Here is a 22,829-nt window from a genome sequence, read left to right as displayed (position 1 = left end):
ATTGTGAATTCTTCTGCCTTAAATACCCATTCTAAAAAACAATAAACTTGCCACTGAATTTATGGGGTTCACCCAGCTTAGCATTTAAACAAAGAAAGAAGCAAGAAGTAGTACTTCAGGAACACACAAGCTTTGGGTGTGTTTTCTAAACATAAACAGGTTTGCATCTTTTATTCCTTAGAGTCAATCAATGTCATTTACCTTAAAAGTTGACTCAGGTTCTTGTGGTTCTGGACTCGATGGAATTGAGAATGGGCTGTCCTGGAGTGACATATTTTCATCATTCTACCAGGGGACAAAGACAAGAATACAAGTTTGAATCACTTGTTGAAACAGCAAGTTTCCTTCTTCCCCCCACAGGAAAGCCATGCTTGCTGCAGACTGTGTACAATGCCCAGGTAAGGCCCATGCTACAGACACTTATATTTCTATAACTTGATAGAACTTTATATCTCACAGTTTTTTGGTGCTGTTCTGGTTTGGATGCTTTTGGTTTTTTTTTTTTTTTTTTTTTTTTGTTTCTTGGGCTTTTATATAAATCAACTGTTAATTTTGAGAACAGTCAAGTTTCACTGTCCAGCACTCAGTTGTCATCAGTTCTCAAGCAGCTGCTTGTCCCTTCCGGGCCTATGGCCAGCAAGTGAAAGACTGAAGGAGCAGCAGTTTACACACCATGTTATAGAGAAGTTCTACCAGAGTGCTTTGAAATAATTTGCAGAGTAATACCATAAAAACACAAACATTAGTTAGTTCAAAACATTTCTAAAATGCTAGAGAAAAAGTGCACCAATTAGAATACTAGAATTACTTGCAATTAACAAATTATTTTTTGCATATTTATATTGTATTTTATATTTATCTTATATTCCCCAATTTAAAATTTCACCAAAATTTTATTTTAAGCACTGATTGAAACAAATACACACAATTAGAAGTTAAGCCACATATATTCACAGTTACAACTGTGAAAGAGTCACCATGGGAATGGGAAAAAATACAAAACAAGACAAACTATTTCAAGCAAAAGTATCTCACATGGTTTTTCAAAGCTCTGTACCTCCAATATACCTTTAACTGCTATTAAAATGCAGGGAAGTGGAGCAATAAGACATTCCACAACAGCAGATTAAGACCTGATTGCAAAGAAGGTTAGTATGTCACACACTCCCTGGTGATTGAAATCAGTACTCCAGGCCTGCGCTACACCTGACTCATTCACCAGCATAGCAGGGACAAAGGTCATCTGCAGCAATTCCCTCACCCCTGCTACAATTACCTCAGTACACATGTAGAGAACACAGCACAACTGGAAAAGAAACAGTTCTAACTCTCTCAGTAGGAACTCAAGCCTCCATTTGAACACATGCTAGGATTAATCTATGAAATCTTCCTTTTTATGCTTTTTGTTTCTTTCTCATACTGCTAAAATGAAACAGGGGAAATCAGCAAAACAGAGTCATCCCTGTACAAAAAAAGATATTAGAATTACCAAAAAGATGATAGAATTATCAAAGAAAATGCACCTGGTTATATGCATATGCTATTTTTGGTAGGCTAGAAATAATACTAAGAAGTATACCAAGATACCATCAAATTTGGAAACTTTGAGAGAATATCTGCTTTCAATCTTTTGGTAAAGATACAATAAACTTTATAAAGGTATCACCACATTGCACATCACACTGCAACAGGCACTATAGAAAACTGCTACTGCTATCATTTTTACAGTAGCAGAACTCATTATTTATTTTGGTATAAGCACTTATCCAGAGCAGTGGCAAGTTTTTCGGGGTCTACTGAATTTTTACCAAACTCTAGGTTTTGATTCCCAATTCCAAGCTTTATTCAGTACAAATCACTGATCTGAATGAACTACTTTGCCAATGGCATTTCTATAAGGATGCAAGCAGAAGCTGTGTTAAGTGGCCACCAAGCAGAGGGTGCTATTCACCTGCTGCCTGCTTGCCATTCTGAGGGCAGTTTCATCCAGGCCATGTCAATCTCACTGCCACTGTCAAACACTGTCACAGTGACAGTCTGACAGTTAAACAACAGCTTAAACCTACAATTTGGCAATTTGATTTGCTACTGTTTGTTCATCTCTTTTGGTTCTGTTTCTTTCAAACACAATTAAGTCACTGAGGTGAACTATTCTGAGGTTAGCAAAAAAAAAATAATTGTAGAGGCAATTTATACAACTTAATGCATGACACAAAAACATCTTTTTGTTTTGTAACTCTGTTTCTTTCTCAACTTCAGGCTTCTCATAAACAAAGATGAATCTCTCTTGTGCATCTCACCAGATGCAAAAAGAAAATAACACAATGAATATGTATTTCAAAGGTACACAAGTGACTTACTGATCTAAAGCCTCAGCAAAATGTACTGATGCATTTAACAAATCTGCACTACATGGTTCACATTTTCATTCACACTTCTTCATACAAATGGGCCATATCTGATAAGTTACAGTGAAGAGCTGTGCTTGAAAAATAGAATTTCATTTCCATTCATGAAAGATAAGTTGAAATGAAACATTTTTTATAAAACCTGCCTCCCACAGAAAAAAGAGCTTCACAGATCTCACAGTTCTGTGAACTGCCTCATGTTTCAGTCTTACCTACAGGAACAGCAAGGGCAAGCAATGCAACCAATGACATGGTTGCAAGTATTGCTGGGTTACTACAGAGGATGGTCAAAGGCTCAAGGGCAACAGAAACAGAAAAACTTTATTTAAAATTGTATTAACACATTAGCCTCCACCCAGAGCAGCAAGTTCATAAAATTAATTGAGGAGGAGGAAGAAATTGTTACGATCAGAAGAAAACTTATTTCTTAATAAGCATGTAAATGAAGTACCTTAGTCAATGTTTAAGAGGCATTAACATTTACATGTCAATTATTACTAGAATTAGACTTCCAAAACATTTTCTTCTTACAATCCAAAGTTAGCACTTCAGTTAAGCATTAAAGAGAGAACACTATCCAGCAGCACTCCTCTCTGCAAATATGGCTGGATTTAGTACAAGAACAAGCCACAGTTTTTCACTCCATATAGGTTATTTTACATTACATTACTGAGAAGTCAGAGAAGGCTAGACTCACTACTGTGAAAATTTTCTAAGTTCTATATGAGAGACTCCTATTGCTGATTTCATTGTCTGAAGGCACAGGAAGACGGCAGTGAGTGAGGAGTAAGCAGCCAGCACGTGTTCCTGCTCACAGAGAGCTCACCAAGGCTCTGTTACTTACAGAACTATTTCTTTTTCCAAGCTGAACTGGGAATGCAGCACCAAACACACGCTGCAGCAGCTATGTTGCTAGCAATACTCCAGCTAATTTATATCCAGTTATGTGAGCTCCAGTCACAGCAATGAATCCAGTACAGTACATTAAGTCTCCCCAGGAATCTGCTAGGTATACATTCATTACGTGCAGTGCTCTACACTAAGTCACACTACAGCTGATTAGATAATTGTATAAAACTGAATTTAATTACTATCTCTTCCTATTTTACTATAACTGTTCCCCTGGGACATCAAGCCTAAGTCCTGACTATTTCTACCTATCCAAATTAAATATTATTGCTGAATGTCACAACTAGGGAAAGGCAACACATACATTTAAATGTGTAATATTGGTGGAGCTAATAGAAGAACTTCTGATTCTGTAATAAAACCAGAGTTTGAAAGCAATTGACTTTGTACCTTGATTTTTTATATTTTGCAAGAAGCTGCTTGTGATCCAGTCCTAGTTCAGAGTTCAGAATGCTAAAGTTCAACTATTTGTTTTCAAAATTGTATTTCTGTTCAAGAAATGAAGCAGAATTGTGGTATTTTTACTCATTTCTGTTGGCATGAAGCACAATGTTTACAGTAAAGGCTTAATACTTTAATGTAATGAAAAAATATTTCATACAAGTTCTGCCCTAATTGTTTAGCAATTTAGGTAGTAAAGGTCTGAAGTTTCCCCATCTGTAGCAGGCTAATTTACTTTCACATTACTACTCATGTTCTTGATTAAAAGACTGGATTATACACAGGAGAGTAGAATAAATATTCAGAAGTCCAGTGATGAGTTTTGGAAGCAGTGAGTCAAAACAGGGTTGGTTTAGGTCAGGAAAATACAGTCAAGTATGCCTGACAAAGTGTAAAGGGAAGAATAACACCTGTTATTACTAAACTCACTATTACAGGGAAGAAGGATCAGGCATTTGTCAAGACCGGGAACAAAATTTGAAAAACGGTCATATTAAGAGTAACTGCTTCATTCTGAGCATTTAAGTTCTTTTTAAAAAGTTAATCTGAGCTACTTGAGGCAAGGTTTTTATTCTGCAACCAGGCTATTATAAACTAAATCAAGATTTTACACATGATACTCTGCAGGGCCACAGATTATTTGGCTATAATGTGCAAGCATTTACACCCTGAACCACACACAGAGATCATCCATCAAGCTGCCAAATTGTCCTTATGTTAAAGGCATTAAAAGTCCTAGATAAAGGTTCCCTGCCATTTCTGTATTAATGCCTGGGGCTGTTGGGGAGTACAGTTTATGTAGCCCACCACTCAAACATTGGGTTCCAAGAACACACCTTCCCCTTCTGGCACTGCATTATTTTTGTTACAATTGTTTTTCCCCCTGACAAAATCAGGAATACATCTCAGCACAGGAAGCAAATGCTCTCATTTCTAAAAGGCACAATTACACCCTTGAATTAGCCTCAAGGTTGATTTGCTTTTTGTTTTGTTGTTTTCTGCTTTAATGCCTTACTTTTAAGGCACAAAGTTATTTTCACTACATTATCCTATCAGAAAAGAACAGCAATTAATCTGGTATTAAAAGACAACATCACACACTTTTCAATGCTCATCTGTGCATGCCTCCAAAGAAAGCCTCATGGACTGTTCTTTATTATGGTAACAAAGAAATTTTTGTAGCTGAAATGCCATACTTCTGCTGAGTCATCCAGCAGTTTACCAACTCCCACAACTTGCCAAGTTTTGAGGCACATTAAAAAAGCTCCTTAAAAGCTTATGACAATTTCATAACATCGGAAGGTTAAATTTGAACACTTGCAATAGAGATGACCCAGCAAGATTTACTAAACTTTTAGAAAAAACACAAAGAAAAGATAAAAAGAACGAGGAAAACAAAGCTTTAAGAAAAAGCTAATAGCACTGACTTGCTGAATGCAAGTTTGATCAATGGGATCAATTTTAATACTTTTTTTTTTGTTAGCTCCCAGCTTTTTTGAATCTTATTGGATAAAAGCTGGTTTTCACATGAGCTGATTTTTAAAAAATTTGACATTTCCTCAAAGAAGTAAATTTTAATAGTGAGCAAATGTTAAAAATAAAATATTAAAAATTCACTATTAATATTAAATATTAAAATAATAGTGAATAAATATTAAAAATTTAGTATTTAGCATGTTTTGTAGTCAGTAAACTGCTGACAAGGTAGAAAAGGCACTACTGGAAACAGCAATAAAAGTCATAGTCACTTTCTGGAACATTGTAACTCAATGTACAAATGAAACACCAATATCCTAATAAGGCCAAACAGAAAATAAGCCCACATAGGCCCAGTCCCCAGTTTATTTTAGTGCTTTAGTCCCTGTGTGTAAGAGTCTTAATGAGAGATGTGGGATTCTAGGAGGCTCTTCAAAATGCAGTCTATTACATCTAAGACATTACAGCAGTCTAGGATTGTGGGTGACAGAGCTTGTGCCTACAGCTGTCAGCTCCAGTTGCAGGCAAGCTTAGAGACTTTAAGTTACAAATGTATTATATACTTTACTTTGCTGAGCATCTTAATACAGTAGAACTACTCTATAACTTTTATCTATAGCTTATCATAACTAGTATAATTACTATATTCATGTTATTCTCTAATCACTAAAAGTTAGTACATTACAATTTAAGCTTAGAAGTCGTTTTGCAGTTTTCTTGCAGTAGAAAATTGAGACTTTCTACTTGCAACATTTGCTGACTTGTTTGCCTGTGCTTTCTGCTTAGTAAAAACATCTTCCTGTTTGAAGTGAGTTTATCTTTTGCTCTAAGTCATAAAAGTCCTTCTAACTAACATACTCTTTGCCTCTTTAGTTATCCAGTAAGACTAGCTCAACAATTGTTTTCTTCTATATTAAAACCTGCTTCGATCTCTATTCTTTATTCAGATTCTACATTTAAAAATCTTTCTGCTAAGCATGCATATCGGTCAGACTTTCTTGTCAAACCTTCATCCTTCCTAACACCTGTGGCAAGCTCACCTGGTGCAGCAGCCTCTTGAGCCTGAGGAGCTGGGTTTTGACGGCAGTGCAGTCCTGCACCATGTGCCGCAGGGTCATCTCGTCCAGCATCACCGTGTTCTCCGCCAGCGCCCGCGGCGTTGCACAGCTGCTGCCCGCCCCGCAGCTCTCCAGGGCACCCACGGCAGGCTCCAGGTAGTTTGAACCCCTAAAAAACCCAAAACAAACACAGACAGATGACAAACTGGAGCTAGACAGTGGTTGGTAAAAAGGAAAGTGTTATGCTATGTTGGCTATACTTACATACTGTGGTACACAACAGAAAATAAATGAATAAATCAGAAACTGTCAATGCTATTTCACTTAAATACAGAGTTTTCCTTTCCACTCCCAGAGACCCCTCTCAGACTATAAACTACAGTGCCCTAAAACCAGTTAGTTCAGCAGAATTTCTATAAACTGTCATTCAACCCTTTAAGGACTATAAGGTTACATTTACTTTACCAACAAATTAAACTGCAAAAAGCTGCCCAAACTTACAAAATGCAACTAGTAAGACATTGCAATGGTTTTCCATGGAACACATAAGCTGTTTAATCAACATGTATAATATTGTATCAACATGAGCAACAAGTACTTGGACTGAAAACAGAAGCATAAGTTTTGAAAAGAAATTGTTACAACCCTCCGTGGTGCTTCCACTCAGACATACAACTATTCTGAAAATGTTGTACTTGTACTCAATATCACTTGAGATCCCTTAGTGCCAAAAAGGAATTGCTCACTGGTGCATTAAATGTTTGTGAGGATATAGAAAAGTGCTTTACCTGTTCAAATCATTTTTACCATGGATATAACGGTCAGTATGGCCAAGATGATAGTGCTCTTGTGTATTCCATCGCTGTTGTGGGGCTCTTTTCCAGAATCCCTCTTGATGCTGTCTCACATTTCTGTCTTGTCTCTCATAGCGGCTCATATTTTCACATTCCTCTACAGAGAGCATAATGTTAAAAAAAATCATAAGACTTGTTCCCAGGACCTTGCAAATAAAATATTAACTATGTGCTGGTAACAGATGCAGTGTAAAGCCTGTGGGATTTGTTTTGTTTTTTTTTAACTGATCCAAAACAGTATGCATTTTAGAAGTGTCAAGTGGACTTCTGCAACAATGTCACATTTTTAGTAAAACAAACTTGTTACAAGGATAAGAGCAACCTGCAGCAGAAACTGAAGAATCCAGCTTTAACAGTATTCCCACTTTTAACAAAAAATCATTTGAAGGAGGTGGAAATTATAGAAGAAAATAAATTTAAAAGTAACAATTTCCTGTCTTTCTCTCTTACTGATGGTATCTCCAGGCCTTTAACAAGTTCTAACAATACACAAACACAGAAAAGCAACATTGTAAAAAAAACGGCCAGGATTGCATTGCAAAAACAGTTTCATTACTTAAAATATGGATATACCTCATCCTATTCACATGGCTTGGTTTTCAGATTCAGGGACACTAAATCTGTATTTAATTGGACAACCAGCATGATTTAAAACAAGGAAACCAAACAAGCTCTTTAAAACACCAACTTCTGCAAAGCCACAGGAATTCCACAAACGTCTTAAGGGAAAAAACGCTAAATTTGGCAGCAGCCCGGAAATGACTGAGAGAAAGCCAAAACAACTTCTACCCAGGAGTGAGACCCAGCAAAAACAGTCTTAAACTGCTATTCTGCCACCACACCTGGTCCTTCACTTACCCAAGGAGCTTTCCCTCACATTGTCAGTGCTTTCCTGGGAGCAGTTCCACCCAGGGGAGCAGTGTTTGCCCCCGAGCCCCGCTGCGCACACGGCTCCGAACAGGCCCTCCTTCCTGCTGGGTTCCCAGCCTGCGTGGGGCTGCGAGCCAGCCCGGCGTCACCCTGTGATTTACACAGCCCTCCTCACTCCCTGCATGCTTGTGCAGCTACCACTGCTGCTATAAATAGTGGCCAAGCAGCATCCCAGGCTCCAAAGTGAAACCAGGAGAGTTTCTGAGGACCTGGAAAGTCTTAAGAGGCTGACGTCAGTGAAGTCGCACATAATTATGGAAAAAGTGTTTGCAAAAAGTGCTGTTAAACATTACTAAAACAAGTACTCCCACCTACAATTCAGTTTTTATCACCTAGCAAATAACCAAAAAATTCCATAATAAAATAAACTTATTCACCTTAACTAACAAGATATATTTTCATTTAGCAGTGTCTTTCTACATCTCATAACACATGAAAATTAATAACAAAATAAATGCTCAGTAGGTTTACAAGCAATTATGATTTTCAGCTTTGGAAAAGTAAATACTGAGACACTGAGTAAAGACAGGTGGAGGTTAACCAAGAAGTTTTGATTTTTCAAGTGGTCATGTTTACATAAGGGAAAACCTGGAGGTGGCTTTTGAATTTTTCTTTTCAGATCCTCTTTGCTGAAAATGTAGAATTTTCAAGATAAGAAGCAGAGATACCCAGTTTATGCCAGACTAATTTTATAAGGAAATCCAACCTCTAAAAAAATGTCAAAAGTAGCAGTAATTAGCTTTTAATGTTTTTGTGGTAAACATTTACTTTTAAAACATTCCCTTCTAACAGTTTTCAAATTAATAATTTGTAGTGGAATTACTGATGCAAATGCAGTGTATGTTTCATATAAACAAGGAAACTTAGGAGAAATTGATCTACCCTTTAAAATTGTTTCTTTAGTTTTTCCCCAACAGAATTAAATTACTCCTTCTGAAAGAATATGCCTTAGGCTTGTATTGTTACCCATTCTGAAAAATGAGTAAAAAAGTAAAAAACTCCTACCTGTCCATGTTGAAAAGTTGCATACTTGCAATGTTCTCAATCATTTCACACGAGCACTTTCAACAACTCATTCTGAGATTTAAAAGACTATGTACTGAACTTCACACGTGCACAACATTAAAACACAATGTGCCACCATGATCACAGATGAAAAACTGTGATTTATTTACTGTAAATTTGGCTTCATAGCTATAGTCTTCACCCACATAACTCAGAGGTGCTCTCAAAAACCCTTGAATTTACCTCAGCAAGCAGCTGAATGTTACACAAAGTAAGCAAAGCCCTCTTCCTTTCAGTGCCTGTTCGCACTGGGTAGGGCCTGACAGTGCTCCACATTCAGTGTTCCTGTATTTGAAGACAAACTGCCCTCCACTGAACTTGCAGGTTAAACTAATACCCATACTCACAGCTCATAATAACAACAGTACTCATTAGTTCCATGAGTAGCTCAGGAATAAACAAAGCAAACGCCTCAAACTTTTCCAGTCTGAGCTTTGAGAAAGTACAGTGCAGTTGTAATTTTCTTTACCACGTTCATTCTATTCAGATTTTTTTCTATTTCAGGGGCATCTAGGTACCTCTACCTTCTCTGTGAAAAGTCTGCCAGCACCCTCACTGAAAGCAAGAGTGCATCAAACGCAATTTGAAAACACAGATATTAAATTTTACATCTTCTGCTACCCTGAAGTGTATGTATATCTATTAGATATTGTCATTTTGTTGAAGAAAATTATTTATCTCAAAGAATTATGCTGCCACTCAGCAAAGCTGAAAGAAAATACTGTCCCAGCATTTCCAAATATAGCTGAAAACATGAGACTAGAAGACTAACTGAAAACTTTGAAATTTATTCTATAGAAATTATCTTAAAAAAACAGTATGAAACAAGGTTAAACTTTTATTCAAGGCAGTACACTTCTATATTTAGAATTCTTCAAATGTAAGAGTTGTATTTGGGAAAAATGAAATATCTCCCTTCCTGTATTTCACAAAAGAAAGAGTTGTTACTTTAAAGAAAAAACAGCCCAGTTTGAAGAGTGCATTGACTTATTAAGTCAAGAGTCAGAAGAAAGCAAGTCAAAAGTCTCTTAAGCCCATGAAGCAGTTTCACAGAGAGATTACTTGGCTGCCTTACTCACCTTTGTCACGAGGTGGGTCCTCAGGCAGGTCCACATCAAGCATGAGATCATCATCTTCAAGATCACATGAATCAAGATTATTCAAGATATCCTGCAAGAAAGGAAAAGTGAGCTACAGCTGGTTCCATGATACTTCATATACTCTACCGTCACAAAAAGCTTGGTTGTATTTTTATTGTGCACACATCCAATGTGACCAGCAGCCTCCTCTCCTCAGGGAAGATCAGCCTAATTTGAGACCATTTATACAAACATCATCACACCTCTGCTAATATGACACAGTAACAGTGCTAGATGAAACAAAGATGGATTAAAACATTTTTCTGCCTGATGGCTATGGAACACTCCAAAGACTTTTTTACTCATTAATATCCTGCCTTCTCCACAGCTGGGAGCATTTTGAAACTCAATTCCTTTGTTTACTTGGAATTCAAAAACAGTTTTGTGAAGAGATGATGTTAAATCCTCTTATTTCAGCTCTCATACTATCATGAAATCATTGAAAGGAAGTGAGGGAAACCTATGTTATCTTGACTTTTTGGGACAACAAAGCAAACATGCCATTATGAGCACCAAACTCTGCTTCTTTTTGCCTTTCAGATTGTGGTTCATATAAAGCTGTTCCTGAAGGGACTAATAAACCATCACATTGCATGCATATGCTAATGGCACAAGAAAAATACTATTTAGTGCAAAGTGAATTACACATATTAAACATAACCAGTTATATTAAAGGACTGCAATGAGGGCAAGTGTTAAAAAGACAGAGACTGAGCCCTCTTGCTTTAAGAATACCAAGAGGAGGAGGAACTGAGGAGGTCAAGGCTGTGGAACACCCAGCTCATGGCTCAGTCTGACACTGCCAGTGCTGCTGGAAACAACAGCAGCCTGGGCAGAGAGCCCAGACACCCTTTCATTCCGTCACTCCAAGGAAACTAAACCCATTAACACCAAGTGACTATCACACACAACAGGCCTAAGGAAACTCCTTGGGATATCCAGCTCCAGCTCCTGAGTTCCCAATGAAAGTCATGCCTTTAAGGCCTGAGACCAGACTCAGGCACCACACACTGGCCTCCTTCCTAACAGCAGAAATACAGATTTTTCTTAGGTTTATTGGCTACTCCTAGAAGTGATACCTGACACCAATATTGTATAATTTATCAAATATTAAATCAAGTAAGTGTTTCATAATTATTTCTCATACTAAATTGATCATTAAATACTTACATGAATACTGGCATACAAGCTATGAGCACACTGCACAACAATATTCCCTTGCAAAGCCACCCCTTTGCTGGCTATCATTTGTTAGGTTTGCTTTGTCACAGATGCACAGGTGAAAAGGAAGAACATTAACAGGCATTTGTCTGAAATGTTTCTCCAGCTGTTCTTCAGCAGCCTTCTTACAGCACTCACAAAGCACTACTCTATTTTATTACAAATGGTGACAAGAGCTAAGTATATTTTAAGATTTTTGGGGGGATTTGGGTTGTGACAGAGGACATTAAACATTTTGCATTTCTGCAGGGCAAGTTATTTATTGACTTAGGAAGGAAAGTGTGATATGAAAACAGTTACTATGCACTTTGTAAAACATAAGCAATAAAAAAAAAAGATGGAATACTTGAGACAAAACCACCTGTTTTTGTATATTTCAAAGTCCTATCTGAATTGCTTTGTCCACAAATAGCATTCTATGCATTTACAGGAAAAATCAGGAAAACCCACACAGCAAGGCATTGGGAATAATAATAAATCCAACTATGCAAAAGCTTCACAAAAAAATGGAAGCCATTTAACTGAAGCATGGATTTAATATCTGGGACAACAAAATGCCTGTATATTTTTGCTACTTTTGCTTCCATTTATTCAGGAACCAGGAGTTTTTAATCTAACGCATATTTTTTCAAACAATTCTGCAAAATACAGGCATGCTTGAGAGGCAGTTTTGGTTTGCTAGTTGATAAATTATTTCTATGCTGTGCTTTCATCTTCCAAATTAGTGTGAACAAGCATTATTTTCTCCTACTGTGAGAACTTTAACGAGCATGACAAATAAAATGGAAACAGTGGCCACAAACACAAAAAGTGGAAAAGCTTTGCTATCACTGTGCAAATGCAGTTAAAAATGCACAATATAAAAGCACAATATGGCAGGATTTTTACTAATAAACCTAGATAAGTCACCTTACTATCTCTGAATGAGAACTTTGGAAGTGTAATGGTGTCATAGAAGGTCAGTATTTGAGATTCCAGACATACTTTCCTGTCAACAGCACACTTCATTATGCTTCCCTAATTACACATTCTTCACCACACTGAGGAAAGGAAACTCCATGCTACAAAAAAAACCCACAACTGCAAATACCAAGACTTTGTAATCACTGAGCCATGTGTAAATGCACTTTGAGCATTTCCCCCTGTGAGCTACTTGGGAAACACAATATACAAAGAGGTGTCAGCAATGTCATCCTGAAATAGCCATAAGATACAGTACAAGTTTCATCAGCACATTAGTGCACGTAAAAAAATAAAATTTAGATACTTCCACAGCTGTTATTTCCACTGCATAAGGAACTGCAGGTAATTACATGAAAATAACATAGTTAATAATGTGTGCTTAACTGCAATTAGCATCATGAAGTGATTCAGGGCAATGAGCTCAAACAGAACAGGAAATAAAGAAATTCTTTCCAAGTGCATCAGCTCCAACCCTAGAGAATACTCCATGTTCCAGCAATTATTACAAGTCACAGAAAAAGAAGAATCCCATTCTATTTGTATAGATGAAAAGAGTAACGTATATTAAAAGGGGTATGATTTTCACAAGGCTGATTCAGCATTAGATTTTCAAGCTGGTACAACCTAGGAAGAGATTGAGTTTGGGACTGTGAAATCCCAGGTCCAACTATAGTGCTGTCCCCAAGCTCTCCACAAAGCTTTTCCACTGGACACAGGCAGCAGTGTTTTGCTGGCTTCCTGCAATAGAACAGGGAAAGCATGAGGTGAGACAGATCAGCTGTGAGTTCTGCTGTAAGAACTGAGGAACTTGAGCATCCCAGTTCAGGGAGCCCTCATACTGCATAAGGAGAAGGGAAAAGGCTAAAAGGGCAAGGCACACCACGTGACGTACCACTTTCAGCAAGTTCACTTCAATGTTCTGCAAATCCTTTCTGGAGCGATTGTCCTCAGATGCTGTGTTTTATCACAGGTTCAGCAAGCACACACAACAGCTCAGCCACAGCAGCTTGGGATTTAACCCAATTTGTTTGAGGCATGGAGCCCAGCACCCCTTTAGAGAGAGGCATACAACATCAAGACCACTGCTTTGAAGATTGGGGAACTCTATGCAGAAGAGCTGCTTTTGCTGAAGCAGAACTTCAGATTTCATTATAAAGTAATGTTCACCATAATGAACCGGAGTGCAAAATATTCTTTTCAAAAAGTTCAGTTTCCAAAAATTCCTCATGCAATATGGATCATAAGCTTATTCTTAAACTGAAGAGTGCTATTTTTCAGGCCACCAACCAATCTGAACTCAATTTAGCTTAACAGTTGAACCTAGGCAAGAGGCCTGATTCTCAGCTTTCCCACTTCTTGCACTAAGAAAGATTATAATGCAGTCAAAGTAAAGCATAAAGTGCCCAAAATAGAAGACAGATATCTGCATTTTCTCCCTACTAAACACAAAAATGTTGACCAGGGAAAGTTTATAACACAATATATATTGCAGTGGAATTAAAAACAAAATGAAGTCAGGCATTGAGGTTAGTGCGGAAATGCAAAGCCCTCAACTAATTTTAGGGAGCATTACCAGAATTGAGAAGAGTCTGAGCTCCAAGTACCTATGCCAGGTTAGGATATTCTGCAGGAAAAGCAATTGCTTTGAGGGAGTCATGAACTGGTGGTGAGCATTAGGAACAACATTTTACCTGTTTCCATAACTCACAATCCCAGGCCTCACTTGTTTATTCCACCCTTAGGAAGTACACAGCTAAAGGAAAATAACTAATTGTTTTTATTACTGATTTAGTGACTTAGGTCTTGCTTTTGGTGACACTGAAAAAAAACCACAGTAGAAGATAAGAGTGAGTAAAGGGAAAGAACTACAGGAGAATCAGGCCAAAAAACTCAAGTGAAGCATTCGAGAGCAGCACTGAAACTAAGAAACCATCATTTCAGGTGCTTCAGGAATGAAAAAAAGGAAGTGGTTGTTAAAAACAAACAGAAAACAGACTGGGTAAATCAGTCATCTGAAGGGCAGCTAAAGAATAACTGCCAAAGTCAAACACAAGGCAAGGCTGACAGAAGAAAAGAGGGAAACCTCCAGGGTCTTTTTCAATGCTATTTTCAGCATTTGACAACATCTGAGGGATTAAAAAAAAAAAAAGGGAAGTCTCCAAAAAGGCAATGTTATATAGGAACTGAACAGAACTCTTAAGTGAAGGCAGAAAACATAGAGGAAAAGCACACAGTGTACTATAGGGCTGAAGAGAAAAATCCACTGCAAATTAAGTCCTTAAAACAGAGAAAACCACCCAGGGAAGAGGTGGGATAGAACTCTGCAGGTTACCAAAGACAGGACAGGAAAGGAGTACTCTGTACAAGTCACATTGAAGATAATTAGGCCAAACAACCAAACAAGCACTTTGTAATTTTGTCCATGTTCTGTAACTGAAGGTTGCTGTGGCCACACATTTGTAACAACTTGGTTTGGAAAATCTGAAACATTTTTGGTTTAACTGTTAAGGAGAACAGTCTTAAAGATTTACTGTTCTTGAAAACATTTTTATAGAGGCATTGTCTGTTCTACCTAGGTTTACTGAAGGCACAGAGGGGTTAATTATTAGTTTAATATGCTGTATCTAAAGCATCTACACTTGCTGGGGTTTTAATTTATTTTTTTTTATATACAAAATCAGATGTCAGACTATGTAAAAAAATCTGAAATTCAATAACACAACAAAAGAAGAGAAAGAAGAAAACCAGAAATATTAGCCATTCTGTTGAGACTTGACCAATTCATACAGCAACAGCACTTTCAAACACACAGCCTAAGCTACACCCACTGCCACATGCAGCATTCCTTGACTGCCATCTAGCCTCCAGCAATGAGGAAAGCTGAAAGGGGGAAGCATTGTAACCATCCTTCTATAGAATTCCAGCAAAATTTAAAAAATATTTTCTATTTTTGGTTTGGTTTTTTTTTAATAGGCTGGTGCTTTTAAATAGAGAGGTTCCTGTTTACTTTTAAATACAATCACAGAAAGCAGTCAGCAGTGAGCATAAATAATGACAGAGGAAGAGCAGGGAAAAAGGAAAAGCAGTTCCTCCTACTCACTGCTTCCAGTCTGCACAAAAAGGCTACCAACATTGGTTCAGCATTGCTTTTACAGTTTATCTAACCAACAATAGAGCATTTTACCCTATTAAGCAATGTGTAATTCCTACAGCTACTCTTAACTAGCAGAAATGATTGTGAATGATTCTCACTCCACTGACTTGCACTTGTATTAAATGTACAATGGTTGGTTTAAGGAAAATATGGATGCTTCAAATAATTCCTAGCTGAGAAAGGAACCTCAGAGGAACAGCATGGGCATGGCTGTACCAGGAGCTCAGTTGTTTCCTCTGTGCAAGAGTTTTAATTCTACCCTAAGAGACTTTTGGAGTAACCTGACTATGACACGTTACACAGCACTAATGTGTTCTATTCTTACACAGCCAGCTTAATATACTTGTTTCCAATTAAAAACAAACAATCCTCAAATATCTGCAAGCTACTAGGGGTGATTCTATTTTGACAAATCTCTCCATGAGCTGCTAACAACACAGGAAGCATTTCCTCACTTACTGCACTACTGCAGAGGTGTGTTTATGCCACATCATCCTGATACATTTCCACAGTGTCAGCCAAGGGCACAAAAGCTCAGACCCAGCTCACACGCGAACATGCAGAGTTACCAGCTCAAGAAAACATCCCTTACAAGCCTAGGAAATTAACCTACTGCTAACTTCTACCAGTGTTTGCTCTCATATTCCACACAGCATCACAGCAGCTGCCACATTCTCTCCACAGCACAAACCCAAAGCTGTAATTAATGGATGCCATGAACAGAACACATCAGTAAAAGTGAAGTCATCTTCCTTGGTTTTTCCAGCCAAAACAGCCTGAGAAGATTTACTGTGTCAGCTCTGAGGAAGCAGCTCTCAAAGGCATACAAGCTTTCCCAAAGGAAAAAAGGTAATTTACCATAAAAGGATGTTCACCAAATGTCACGTCTCTCAGACCAGTACCACAAGAGGTTTGTGCACTGTAATAAAGTCATATTACCTCCTAATAATGTTTGACAGTAGGGACACCTATATAACACAGGACACACAGAAGTGCCATCTCATTAAGTAATTCTGTTTCTCACCACCTCTCCTTGCTGCTACAATTAAACTCAGAAGTTGAAGAGTGCAGCAGAGGTAGGACAGTAGATGGTGGCTATTTTCACTCTAAAATCAGTCTCTAATGTAATGACATTTCCTTTCTCTGACATGAGCAGAAAACTGCCTGGCAGCAAACTTCATCACAGGAATGGTTGAGGAGCTGACAGAACACACTGAAATGAGTTTGTGCCCTTAGTTCTGTATTGACAAGCAACAATACAGTCTGATTTTTTCATAGCAGTTGCAGTTTTCTACTAAAAACTTAATGGTGGAAATATTACTCAAGGATGTTCTCCCATTACTTCAGTATATTCACAAATATTATCTGTTCATAATAAAGATTTAAGGCAAAAAGATGACACAGACTTTTGAGGCTTTGAAATCCGAACCAAGCAGTCTACTGGTTTTCCAAACATACATTTTTAGGCATAGGCTTCTTAAAAATTAAGAAGATGAAAAATAAATGCCACAGATTTCTGTAATTGTATTATTGGAAAAATGAAAACTATGAAGTTAGAACAGTACAATTTAAGTAAATCTGAATAATTTTTATCAGATTCTGAAACATGACATGAAGACATTGGTACAAAAGAACTTTGAACTTAGACATGAATTTAAAAGCTTAAACAGAGGTTACCAACTGCAGCAACTTGCAATAAACAGCTTCCAATGAAAAACAGCTTTCAAGGCTGACACGTGTATTAGATTCCAATCCCAGAATCACTATATATATATACACACCTGAGCAGGAAGTTTGACCACAGAAATGGCAGCTTCCCAGATAATGTATTTCCAAGAAATCTTTCTGTATGCCAAGTAAAAATTCACACCTTGTTTGCCACTTTCTAGAATGCATCAGTAAAAGCTAAAACCTCATGTGCAACTGTGTATCTCTTGCCAAGAGATATATTGGCTGACCCAAAAGTCAGGCTTTCAAGTAAAGGAGTGTGAAGGACCAATGAATTCAATTTGTCCTACAGGACAGAATTTCTTTGGTGGTAAAGGTAAATAATGAAAATTCCTTGAGCAGAAGCAGAAGACAGAACTCCATGCTACCATTCCACATTAGTGATGCTATGTGTTCTGTATCCATAAAAGGTGTTCTCCACTATGTTGGGCATGGAGGGAAATGCTGAAGGAGGGACAACATAAATTGCAGAGTACCTGACTCTCTCTGGGTTTGCTCTCAGTCACTTCCAGGAGGTTCACAGACACTTTGTACACTGCAGTGTACCCACATCCAGTGAGGAGTATCTGCCACTGAGGATTTCTATCACTGCCCATACACACCTCCACACCTGCATGAGGTGACTTTTCAAGTGCATTTACCTTAGTTTGTTTGAATACCTCCTGGGCAGATAAAATCACCTCCCCCCTTTCACTGGCACTACAGTCACATGTACATTCTCTCATTCTTCTGACACACTGATGAATCCTGGTATCCCCTCACACACCTGAAGGGAGAGATTGCCCAGTTTCCTCCTCCACGGTTCTGTCACAACAGTGGCCAAATAAAACCTGGCAGCTGCAAGAAAACTAAAATCTGAGGTTTTACAGGCTTGGTAGGAAGCAAAAAGGCAACAGCTACTTCAAAATCCAAATCATCCCAACATAGGTATATAACAAGATTCCCTAAGACTAGACCAATTATACTTCATTAAATAATTATACCACAAAAATAATGTCTTCTCTCTCTTTCCAACCTCACAACCTCCCCAGAGTATTGGGCAACTGATAGTGTCATCAATTCTCACTGTATTACATTCACTAGCAAAAAAAAAAAAATTAAAAAATCTCCAACCATATACAAAATTGGAAGTCTGTATTTATTAATGCCATAATGAATTTTAGTCAAAATGCACTGACTGAGGTGAAATCACTCTTTGCTTTCAGGTACAGAACAAACTCAGACACTTCTTAAAGAAGTGCTCAACTGAAGTACACAAATTACTTTCAGGAAGCATCATGGGAGCACAAAATGCAATTAATTCTCTTTATTAACCTCACCTTTTGTATTCTAAAAGAGGAGGAAATACAGTAAGCCAACACTGTTCATTTGAGTACAGCCTGTCAAGAAATATTTTAATGCTCTTCTCTGCTTTGAGTAAGATCGTCATTGTTCTTTGAAAGATGTAAAGAGAAAAAAGAACTGAATTTCAACTGGCTCATTAGATGAAAGGCTTTTAATGTGTGCTTCTTGTAACTAGCTTGCACCTGAAGGACTCATTTCATGACTACTCTTTTAGAAAGTTATAGCAAAAAAAGAAAAGTTTGTGTTGAAAAAAGATTAGGTACTTTTTACATTGTCTTAAGCTTACTTGCAGTTTTATTTTCATTACAGCTGTAATCAAACATCACAAAGTTTAAATAGCCCAGCTTCTCATAGAACAAGAATTAGTGTTTTGGCATTAACCTCCTGAAAAGAAAGTTCAGCTAAAGAAAGGAAGATGGGTAGAAGGCAATATCAAGAAAGTATCATAAATGGAAATAAATAAAACAAAATAATAAGGGAAATAAATGAATTAGAACTACACACATTACAAATCTGAATTCATGTTAATAAATTACTCATTCAAGAAATCAGACTGGCAATTTAAGCCTTACTACAGAGTCATTTTGAGAAGTGAATTATTTAAAAAATTAAGATAATTAACATTAAATTACTTGCAAATAACTACTGAAGGAATTAATAACTCTACTAAACAATTCTATTCTGGCCAGTTCATTTTCTCTAAGAAGAAGAGCATATTCCACCAAGTACCAATGTTTCAGGAACCAGAAAAGCATTTTGCTCAGTCTCAAAAACTAATTCAGTATTGACCTTGCCCAAGTTACAGTCACAAAGGGGAAAAAATATAACAAAGAACAACAACAAAAATCTTACAAGATTTCAAAAATTGCCTGGAAGAAGAGAAAAATGTAACTATTTTATACTCCAGCTAAAATTCTGGCCATGTGTCAAACTGATTCATTCCAGTGAGATCCAGATTTCATCCCAAGAGCAATTAAATTCTCAGCAAAGCAGTTAAAACCCATCTGTCTCCTCAAGCCAGATTTCAATTATTATTCCATAATCCTATGCCTTATAATTACATTGATGTTCACTCTGCACATACCCAAAAATACTGGCTTTAGGAAAAATGAACACAGTGCAAAGATTCACATTGCTAAGGGAGCCTACAGGAAAAAGGGTCAATCTGACAGTACAGGGAGCACTCTGAAAGTTTCCTGTCCAAACATCTTGGCCCAAATGAAATTGCTTGAAAAGAAATGAAAAAAAAACCAAACCCAAATCACACTGCAAAAACCTCTCTCAAGAATATCATAGAAAGGAGCCAAAACAATTGGAATGTTTTCAGTTTAAACTTTCACTTCTTGCAGACTTTGAGCACTAGAATATTGTAGCATCTTTAAAACAATCAGATACTTCAGAACAAGAACAGCTGCACTACCCATCCTTCTCAATGTAAACAAGGACTTGCACTTGCAAAAACATTCAAAGCTTCACTCTGAACAAACACACATTAAAGCTTCTCTTTCTCATGCGTCTACTTAATGTGCTGGAGATGAGAAAACACTTCAAACCTTGCTACAGCAAGAGAGGGCAAGCAAAGGAGCCATGAGACTCCAGTGAGGATGCCTGTTTGAGAACACATTGCTTACATGTATGGTGAACAGTATTTTCAGACAAAAATTAATGAAAACAAAAATCTAGCAAAACTAAACTACAACCAGGAGTTGTACCTGGCACTGCTGAGCAGCTTTCTGCCATGAAGCAGCAAAGGAATTAGGCACTGCTGTCAATGACTAAAACCCAGGGCAGGAGCAAACAGCACAGCTAAAATCAAGTGAGAGCACCTATGGATAAATGCTTCCCTTCCTGCCACGCTACAGAGCCATCAACTGCTCTGCTAAGCATCAGTCTGCTCACACGGAACTGAACTTAGTGCTCAGCAGCAAAAACCAGCTGGTAAAAAAACTGTAAAGGCCACCGACAAAATCAGTGCTTAGAAATTTGAAAGCAGCTCAGAACTACGAAAGTTATCCAAAATAACCAAAATTTCCATTCAAAAGTGGAAATAGAACGACAGGGATAGTGGAATTATTTTCTGCTATGCAATTAGACAATAAAAATATGTTAATCCTTAGAAAAACGCCACACATTCCTACCAAGCTCTAAGTCCTCCCTGTGATATTATTTAGATTTGTATGACTCTTAAACTTCCAGCACTGGATTACCTATTTTCTCCACAGCTGTAAGTCAAGAACAGAAGAACTGTACTATAAAAGGCCAAATTTATTCTTCATCCCCATGTCTTTAAAACCAAGATGCACTGAGAATAGCAAAGACATTGTCTTTTCTACTCCCCAAAAAGGAACAATGAGCTTCAGAGGCCACCACGCTCCTGCTCTTGCCTTCCTATGCTGGTTCTCATTTCAGAAGCCCAGTTAAAATCCCCTCTGCAAAAGCTGCCCTTCCAAGATCACCCTAGTGGGGGCTGCACTGCCATCTATGGAAAAGCTTAGGAAAAGCATTTAGAATTCAGTATTTGTTGATACTAAGAAGGATACAGCTTAAAAGACTACCAAAACAACAGCAGGATGGAAATGAGGAAGAAAAAGGCAAAGATCATGCAGTAAACATGACCAATTACTCAGCACACAGTTCCCTGAACTGTCAGTCAGCCACATTGCTTTTACTCACCCCAGCCTGGTGCCACAGGAGCTCCAGAACTACTGCTTTGGTGACTGCCCTGGAAATACTAAATCCAAGGGGCAGGCTGGCTGGCATTAGCCCAAGCACTCCAAATTCTTAAATCTGACTCTCATCAATTGGATTTTGACACACAGATATGAACTGCTTTCAACTCACCACACTAGAGGATAGAAACTGCATAATTTGATCACGTATCTCCCAGCAATCAAAACATCTGACGTGTTGACTAATCACAATAATTATTCTCAATGCCTTCACTTTTTTGTCTTTATACTCCCTGCTTGCAGAGAAAAGGAAAAACATGGAACAAAAGCTTTCAGTAACCTACTCAAGAGTACTGTTTTTCAGAAAGAATTAAAATCTGCATCAGAAATTCTTCTGCATCTTCAGATTAGAAAAGATCACTGTTTAATCTTCAGGCTAAAGACATCAAATATATCATAATTTCTACCAAAACCAACAAGTACAGGGAATAAAACAAACAAACAACAACAAAAAAAGCCCACTACTAAGAGGCAATTCAACATTTCAGAGCTCCATTTTCCCCCCCTCAAAATCCAAGCTACTGAAAATACATTTCTGTCTTGCAAAAATAAAATGTGGTATTGATGCCTTTCTCATTCAGATAAATGTCACAGTACAGTAAGCACTGAATTCAGGAAAAGCAGAAACAGAAACAAGATAAAAAATCAAAATGGGTAGCAACAATACATGATCTTCTAGACTCAACATCAAGTCTTAAAATCTCCTTTGTCCCCTTCCTCTAAAACTAGTAAATACATTCTTCCATTCTTAAGCCCTGTCTAAAAACTGTTCACATTCAATAAACAAAGAAATAATCCAAAATAGTGAACAAGAATATCAAAGGCTTCTAATACACCTCTCATCTGCTTACAACAGCTTCTGTTAATCAGCACATTGATTCAATAGGAACTCATACCCATGCACAAATTAATTCATAGGGGTTACACATATCAAAACCTACATATATACTCTGAAAGCACAGTAAAGAAGGGTCTTCCGTTTGTTACTTTTCAGAGTATGTATCAAAATACCTATGTTTAAAACTTACCAAGGACAAAGTTTAAAAAGTTCCTTCTTTTCTTGGCATGTGCATGCATGTGTCTGCATTAAGGCTATTTAGTTTTGCAGTGGCCTCCATGAAACTTTTCTCTATAAACACCAATAAAGCTACAAAACTCACTCTACAAAAATCTCTAACAGCTTTTTTAAGTTGGTCACAATTGCCACAAAATTTTATAACCACTGCTAAACTCTTTCAACAACTAGATCCCAACATCATAACTTAAGACAGAGAGCAAACAATACCACAAGCAGCTGAAAATGTATCAGGAATTGATATTTAGTTACACACAAAGAATGTAATTACCTATCTGTGCCCAAGTCTGAAAGTGGTATTTACATTACTAAACTGGCAGTGGTGACACAGTACC

At 37.5% G+C, this 22,829-nt stretch overlaps 1 protein-coding gene across 5 annotated transcripts in view; it reads right to left on the bottom strand.

Annotated features, from left to right (window-relative positions):
- CCSER2 (coiled-coil serine rich protein 2) overlaps positions 1-22,829 on the bottom strand; it is a 61,812-nt gene that overhangs the window by 23,962 nt on the left and 15,021 nt on the right. For all 5 annotated transcript variants that reach the window (XM_084210731.1, XM_084210734.1, XM_084210733.1 and 2 more), the window contains 4 exons: positions 10,221-10,311; positions 7,081-7,243; positions 6,275-6,461; positions 202-285 (listed from right to left, as the gene is read on the bottom strand). In XM_084210731.1, coding sequence (XP_084066857.1) covers positions 202-285; positions 6,275-6,461; positions 7,081-7,243; positions 10,221-10,311 — 525 coding nt within the window. The remainder of the gene's footprint in view (positions 1-201; positions 286-6,274; positions 6,462-7,080; positions 7,244-10,220; positions 10,312-22,829) is intronic.

The sequence above is a fragment of the Fringilla coelebs genome (genome assembly GCF_963513975.1).
Source record: "Fringilla coelebs genome assembly, chromosome: 8".
Classification (NCBI taxonomy): Eukaryota; Metazoa; Chordata; class Aves; order Passeriformes; family Fringillidae; genus Fringilla; species Fringilla coelebs.
Note: the sequence above shows the minus strand (reverse complement) of the source record. Positions and strands in the feature narration are given on the sequence as shown.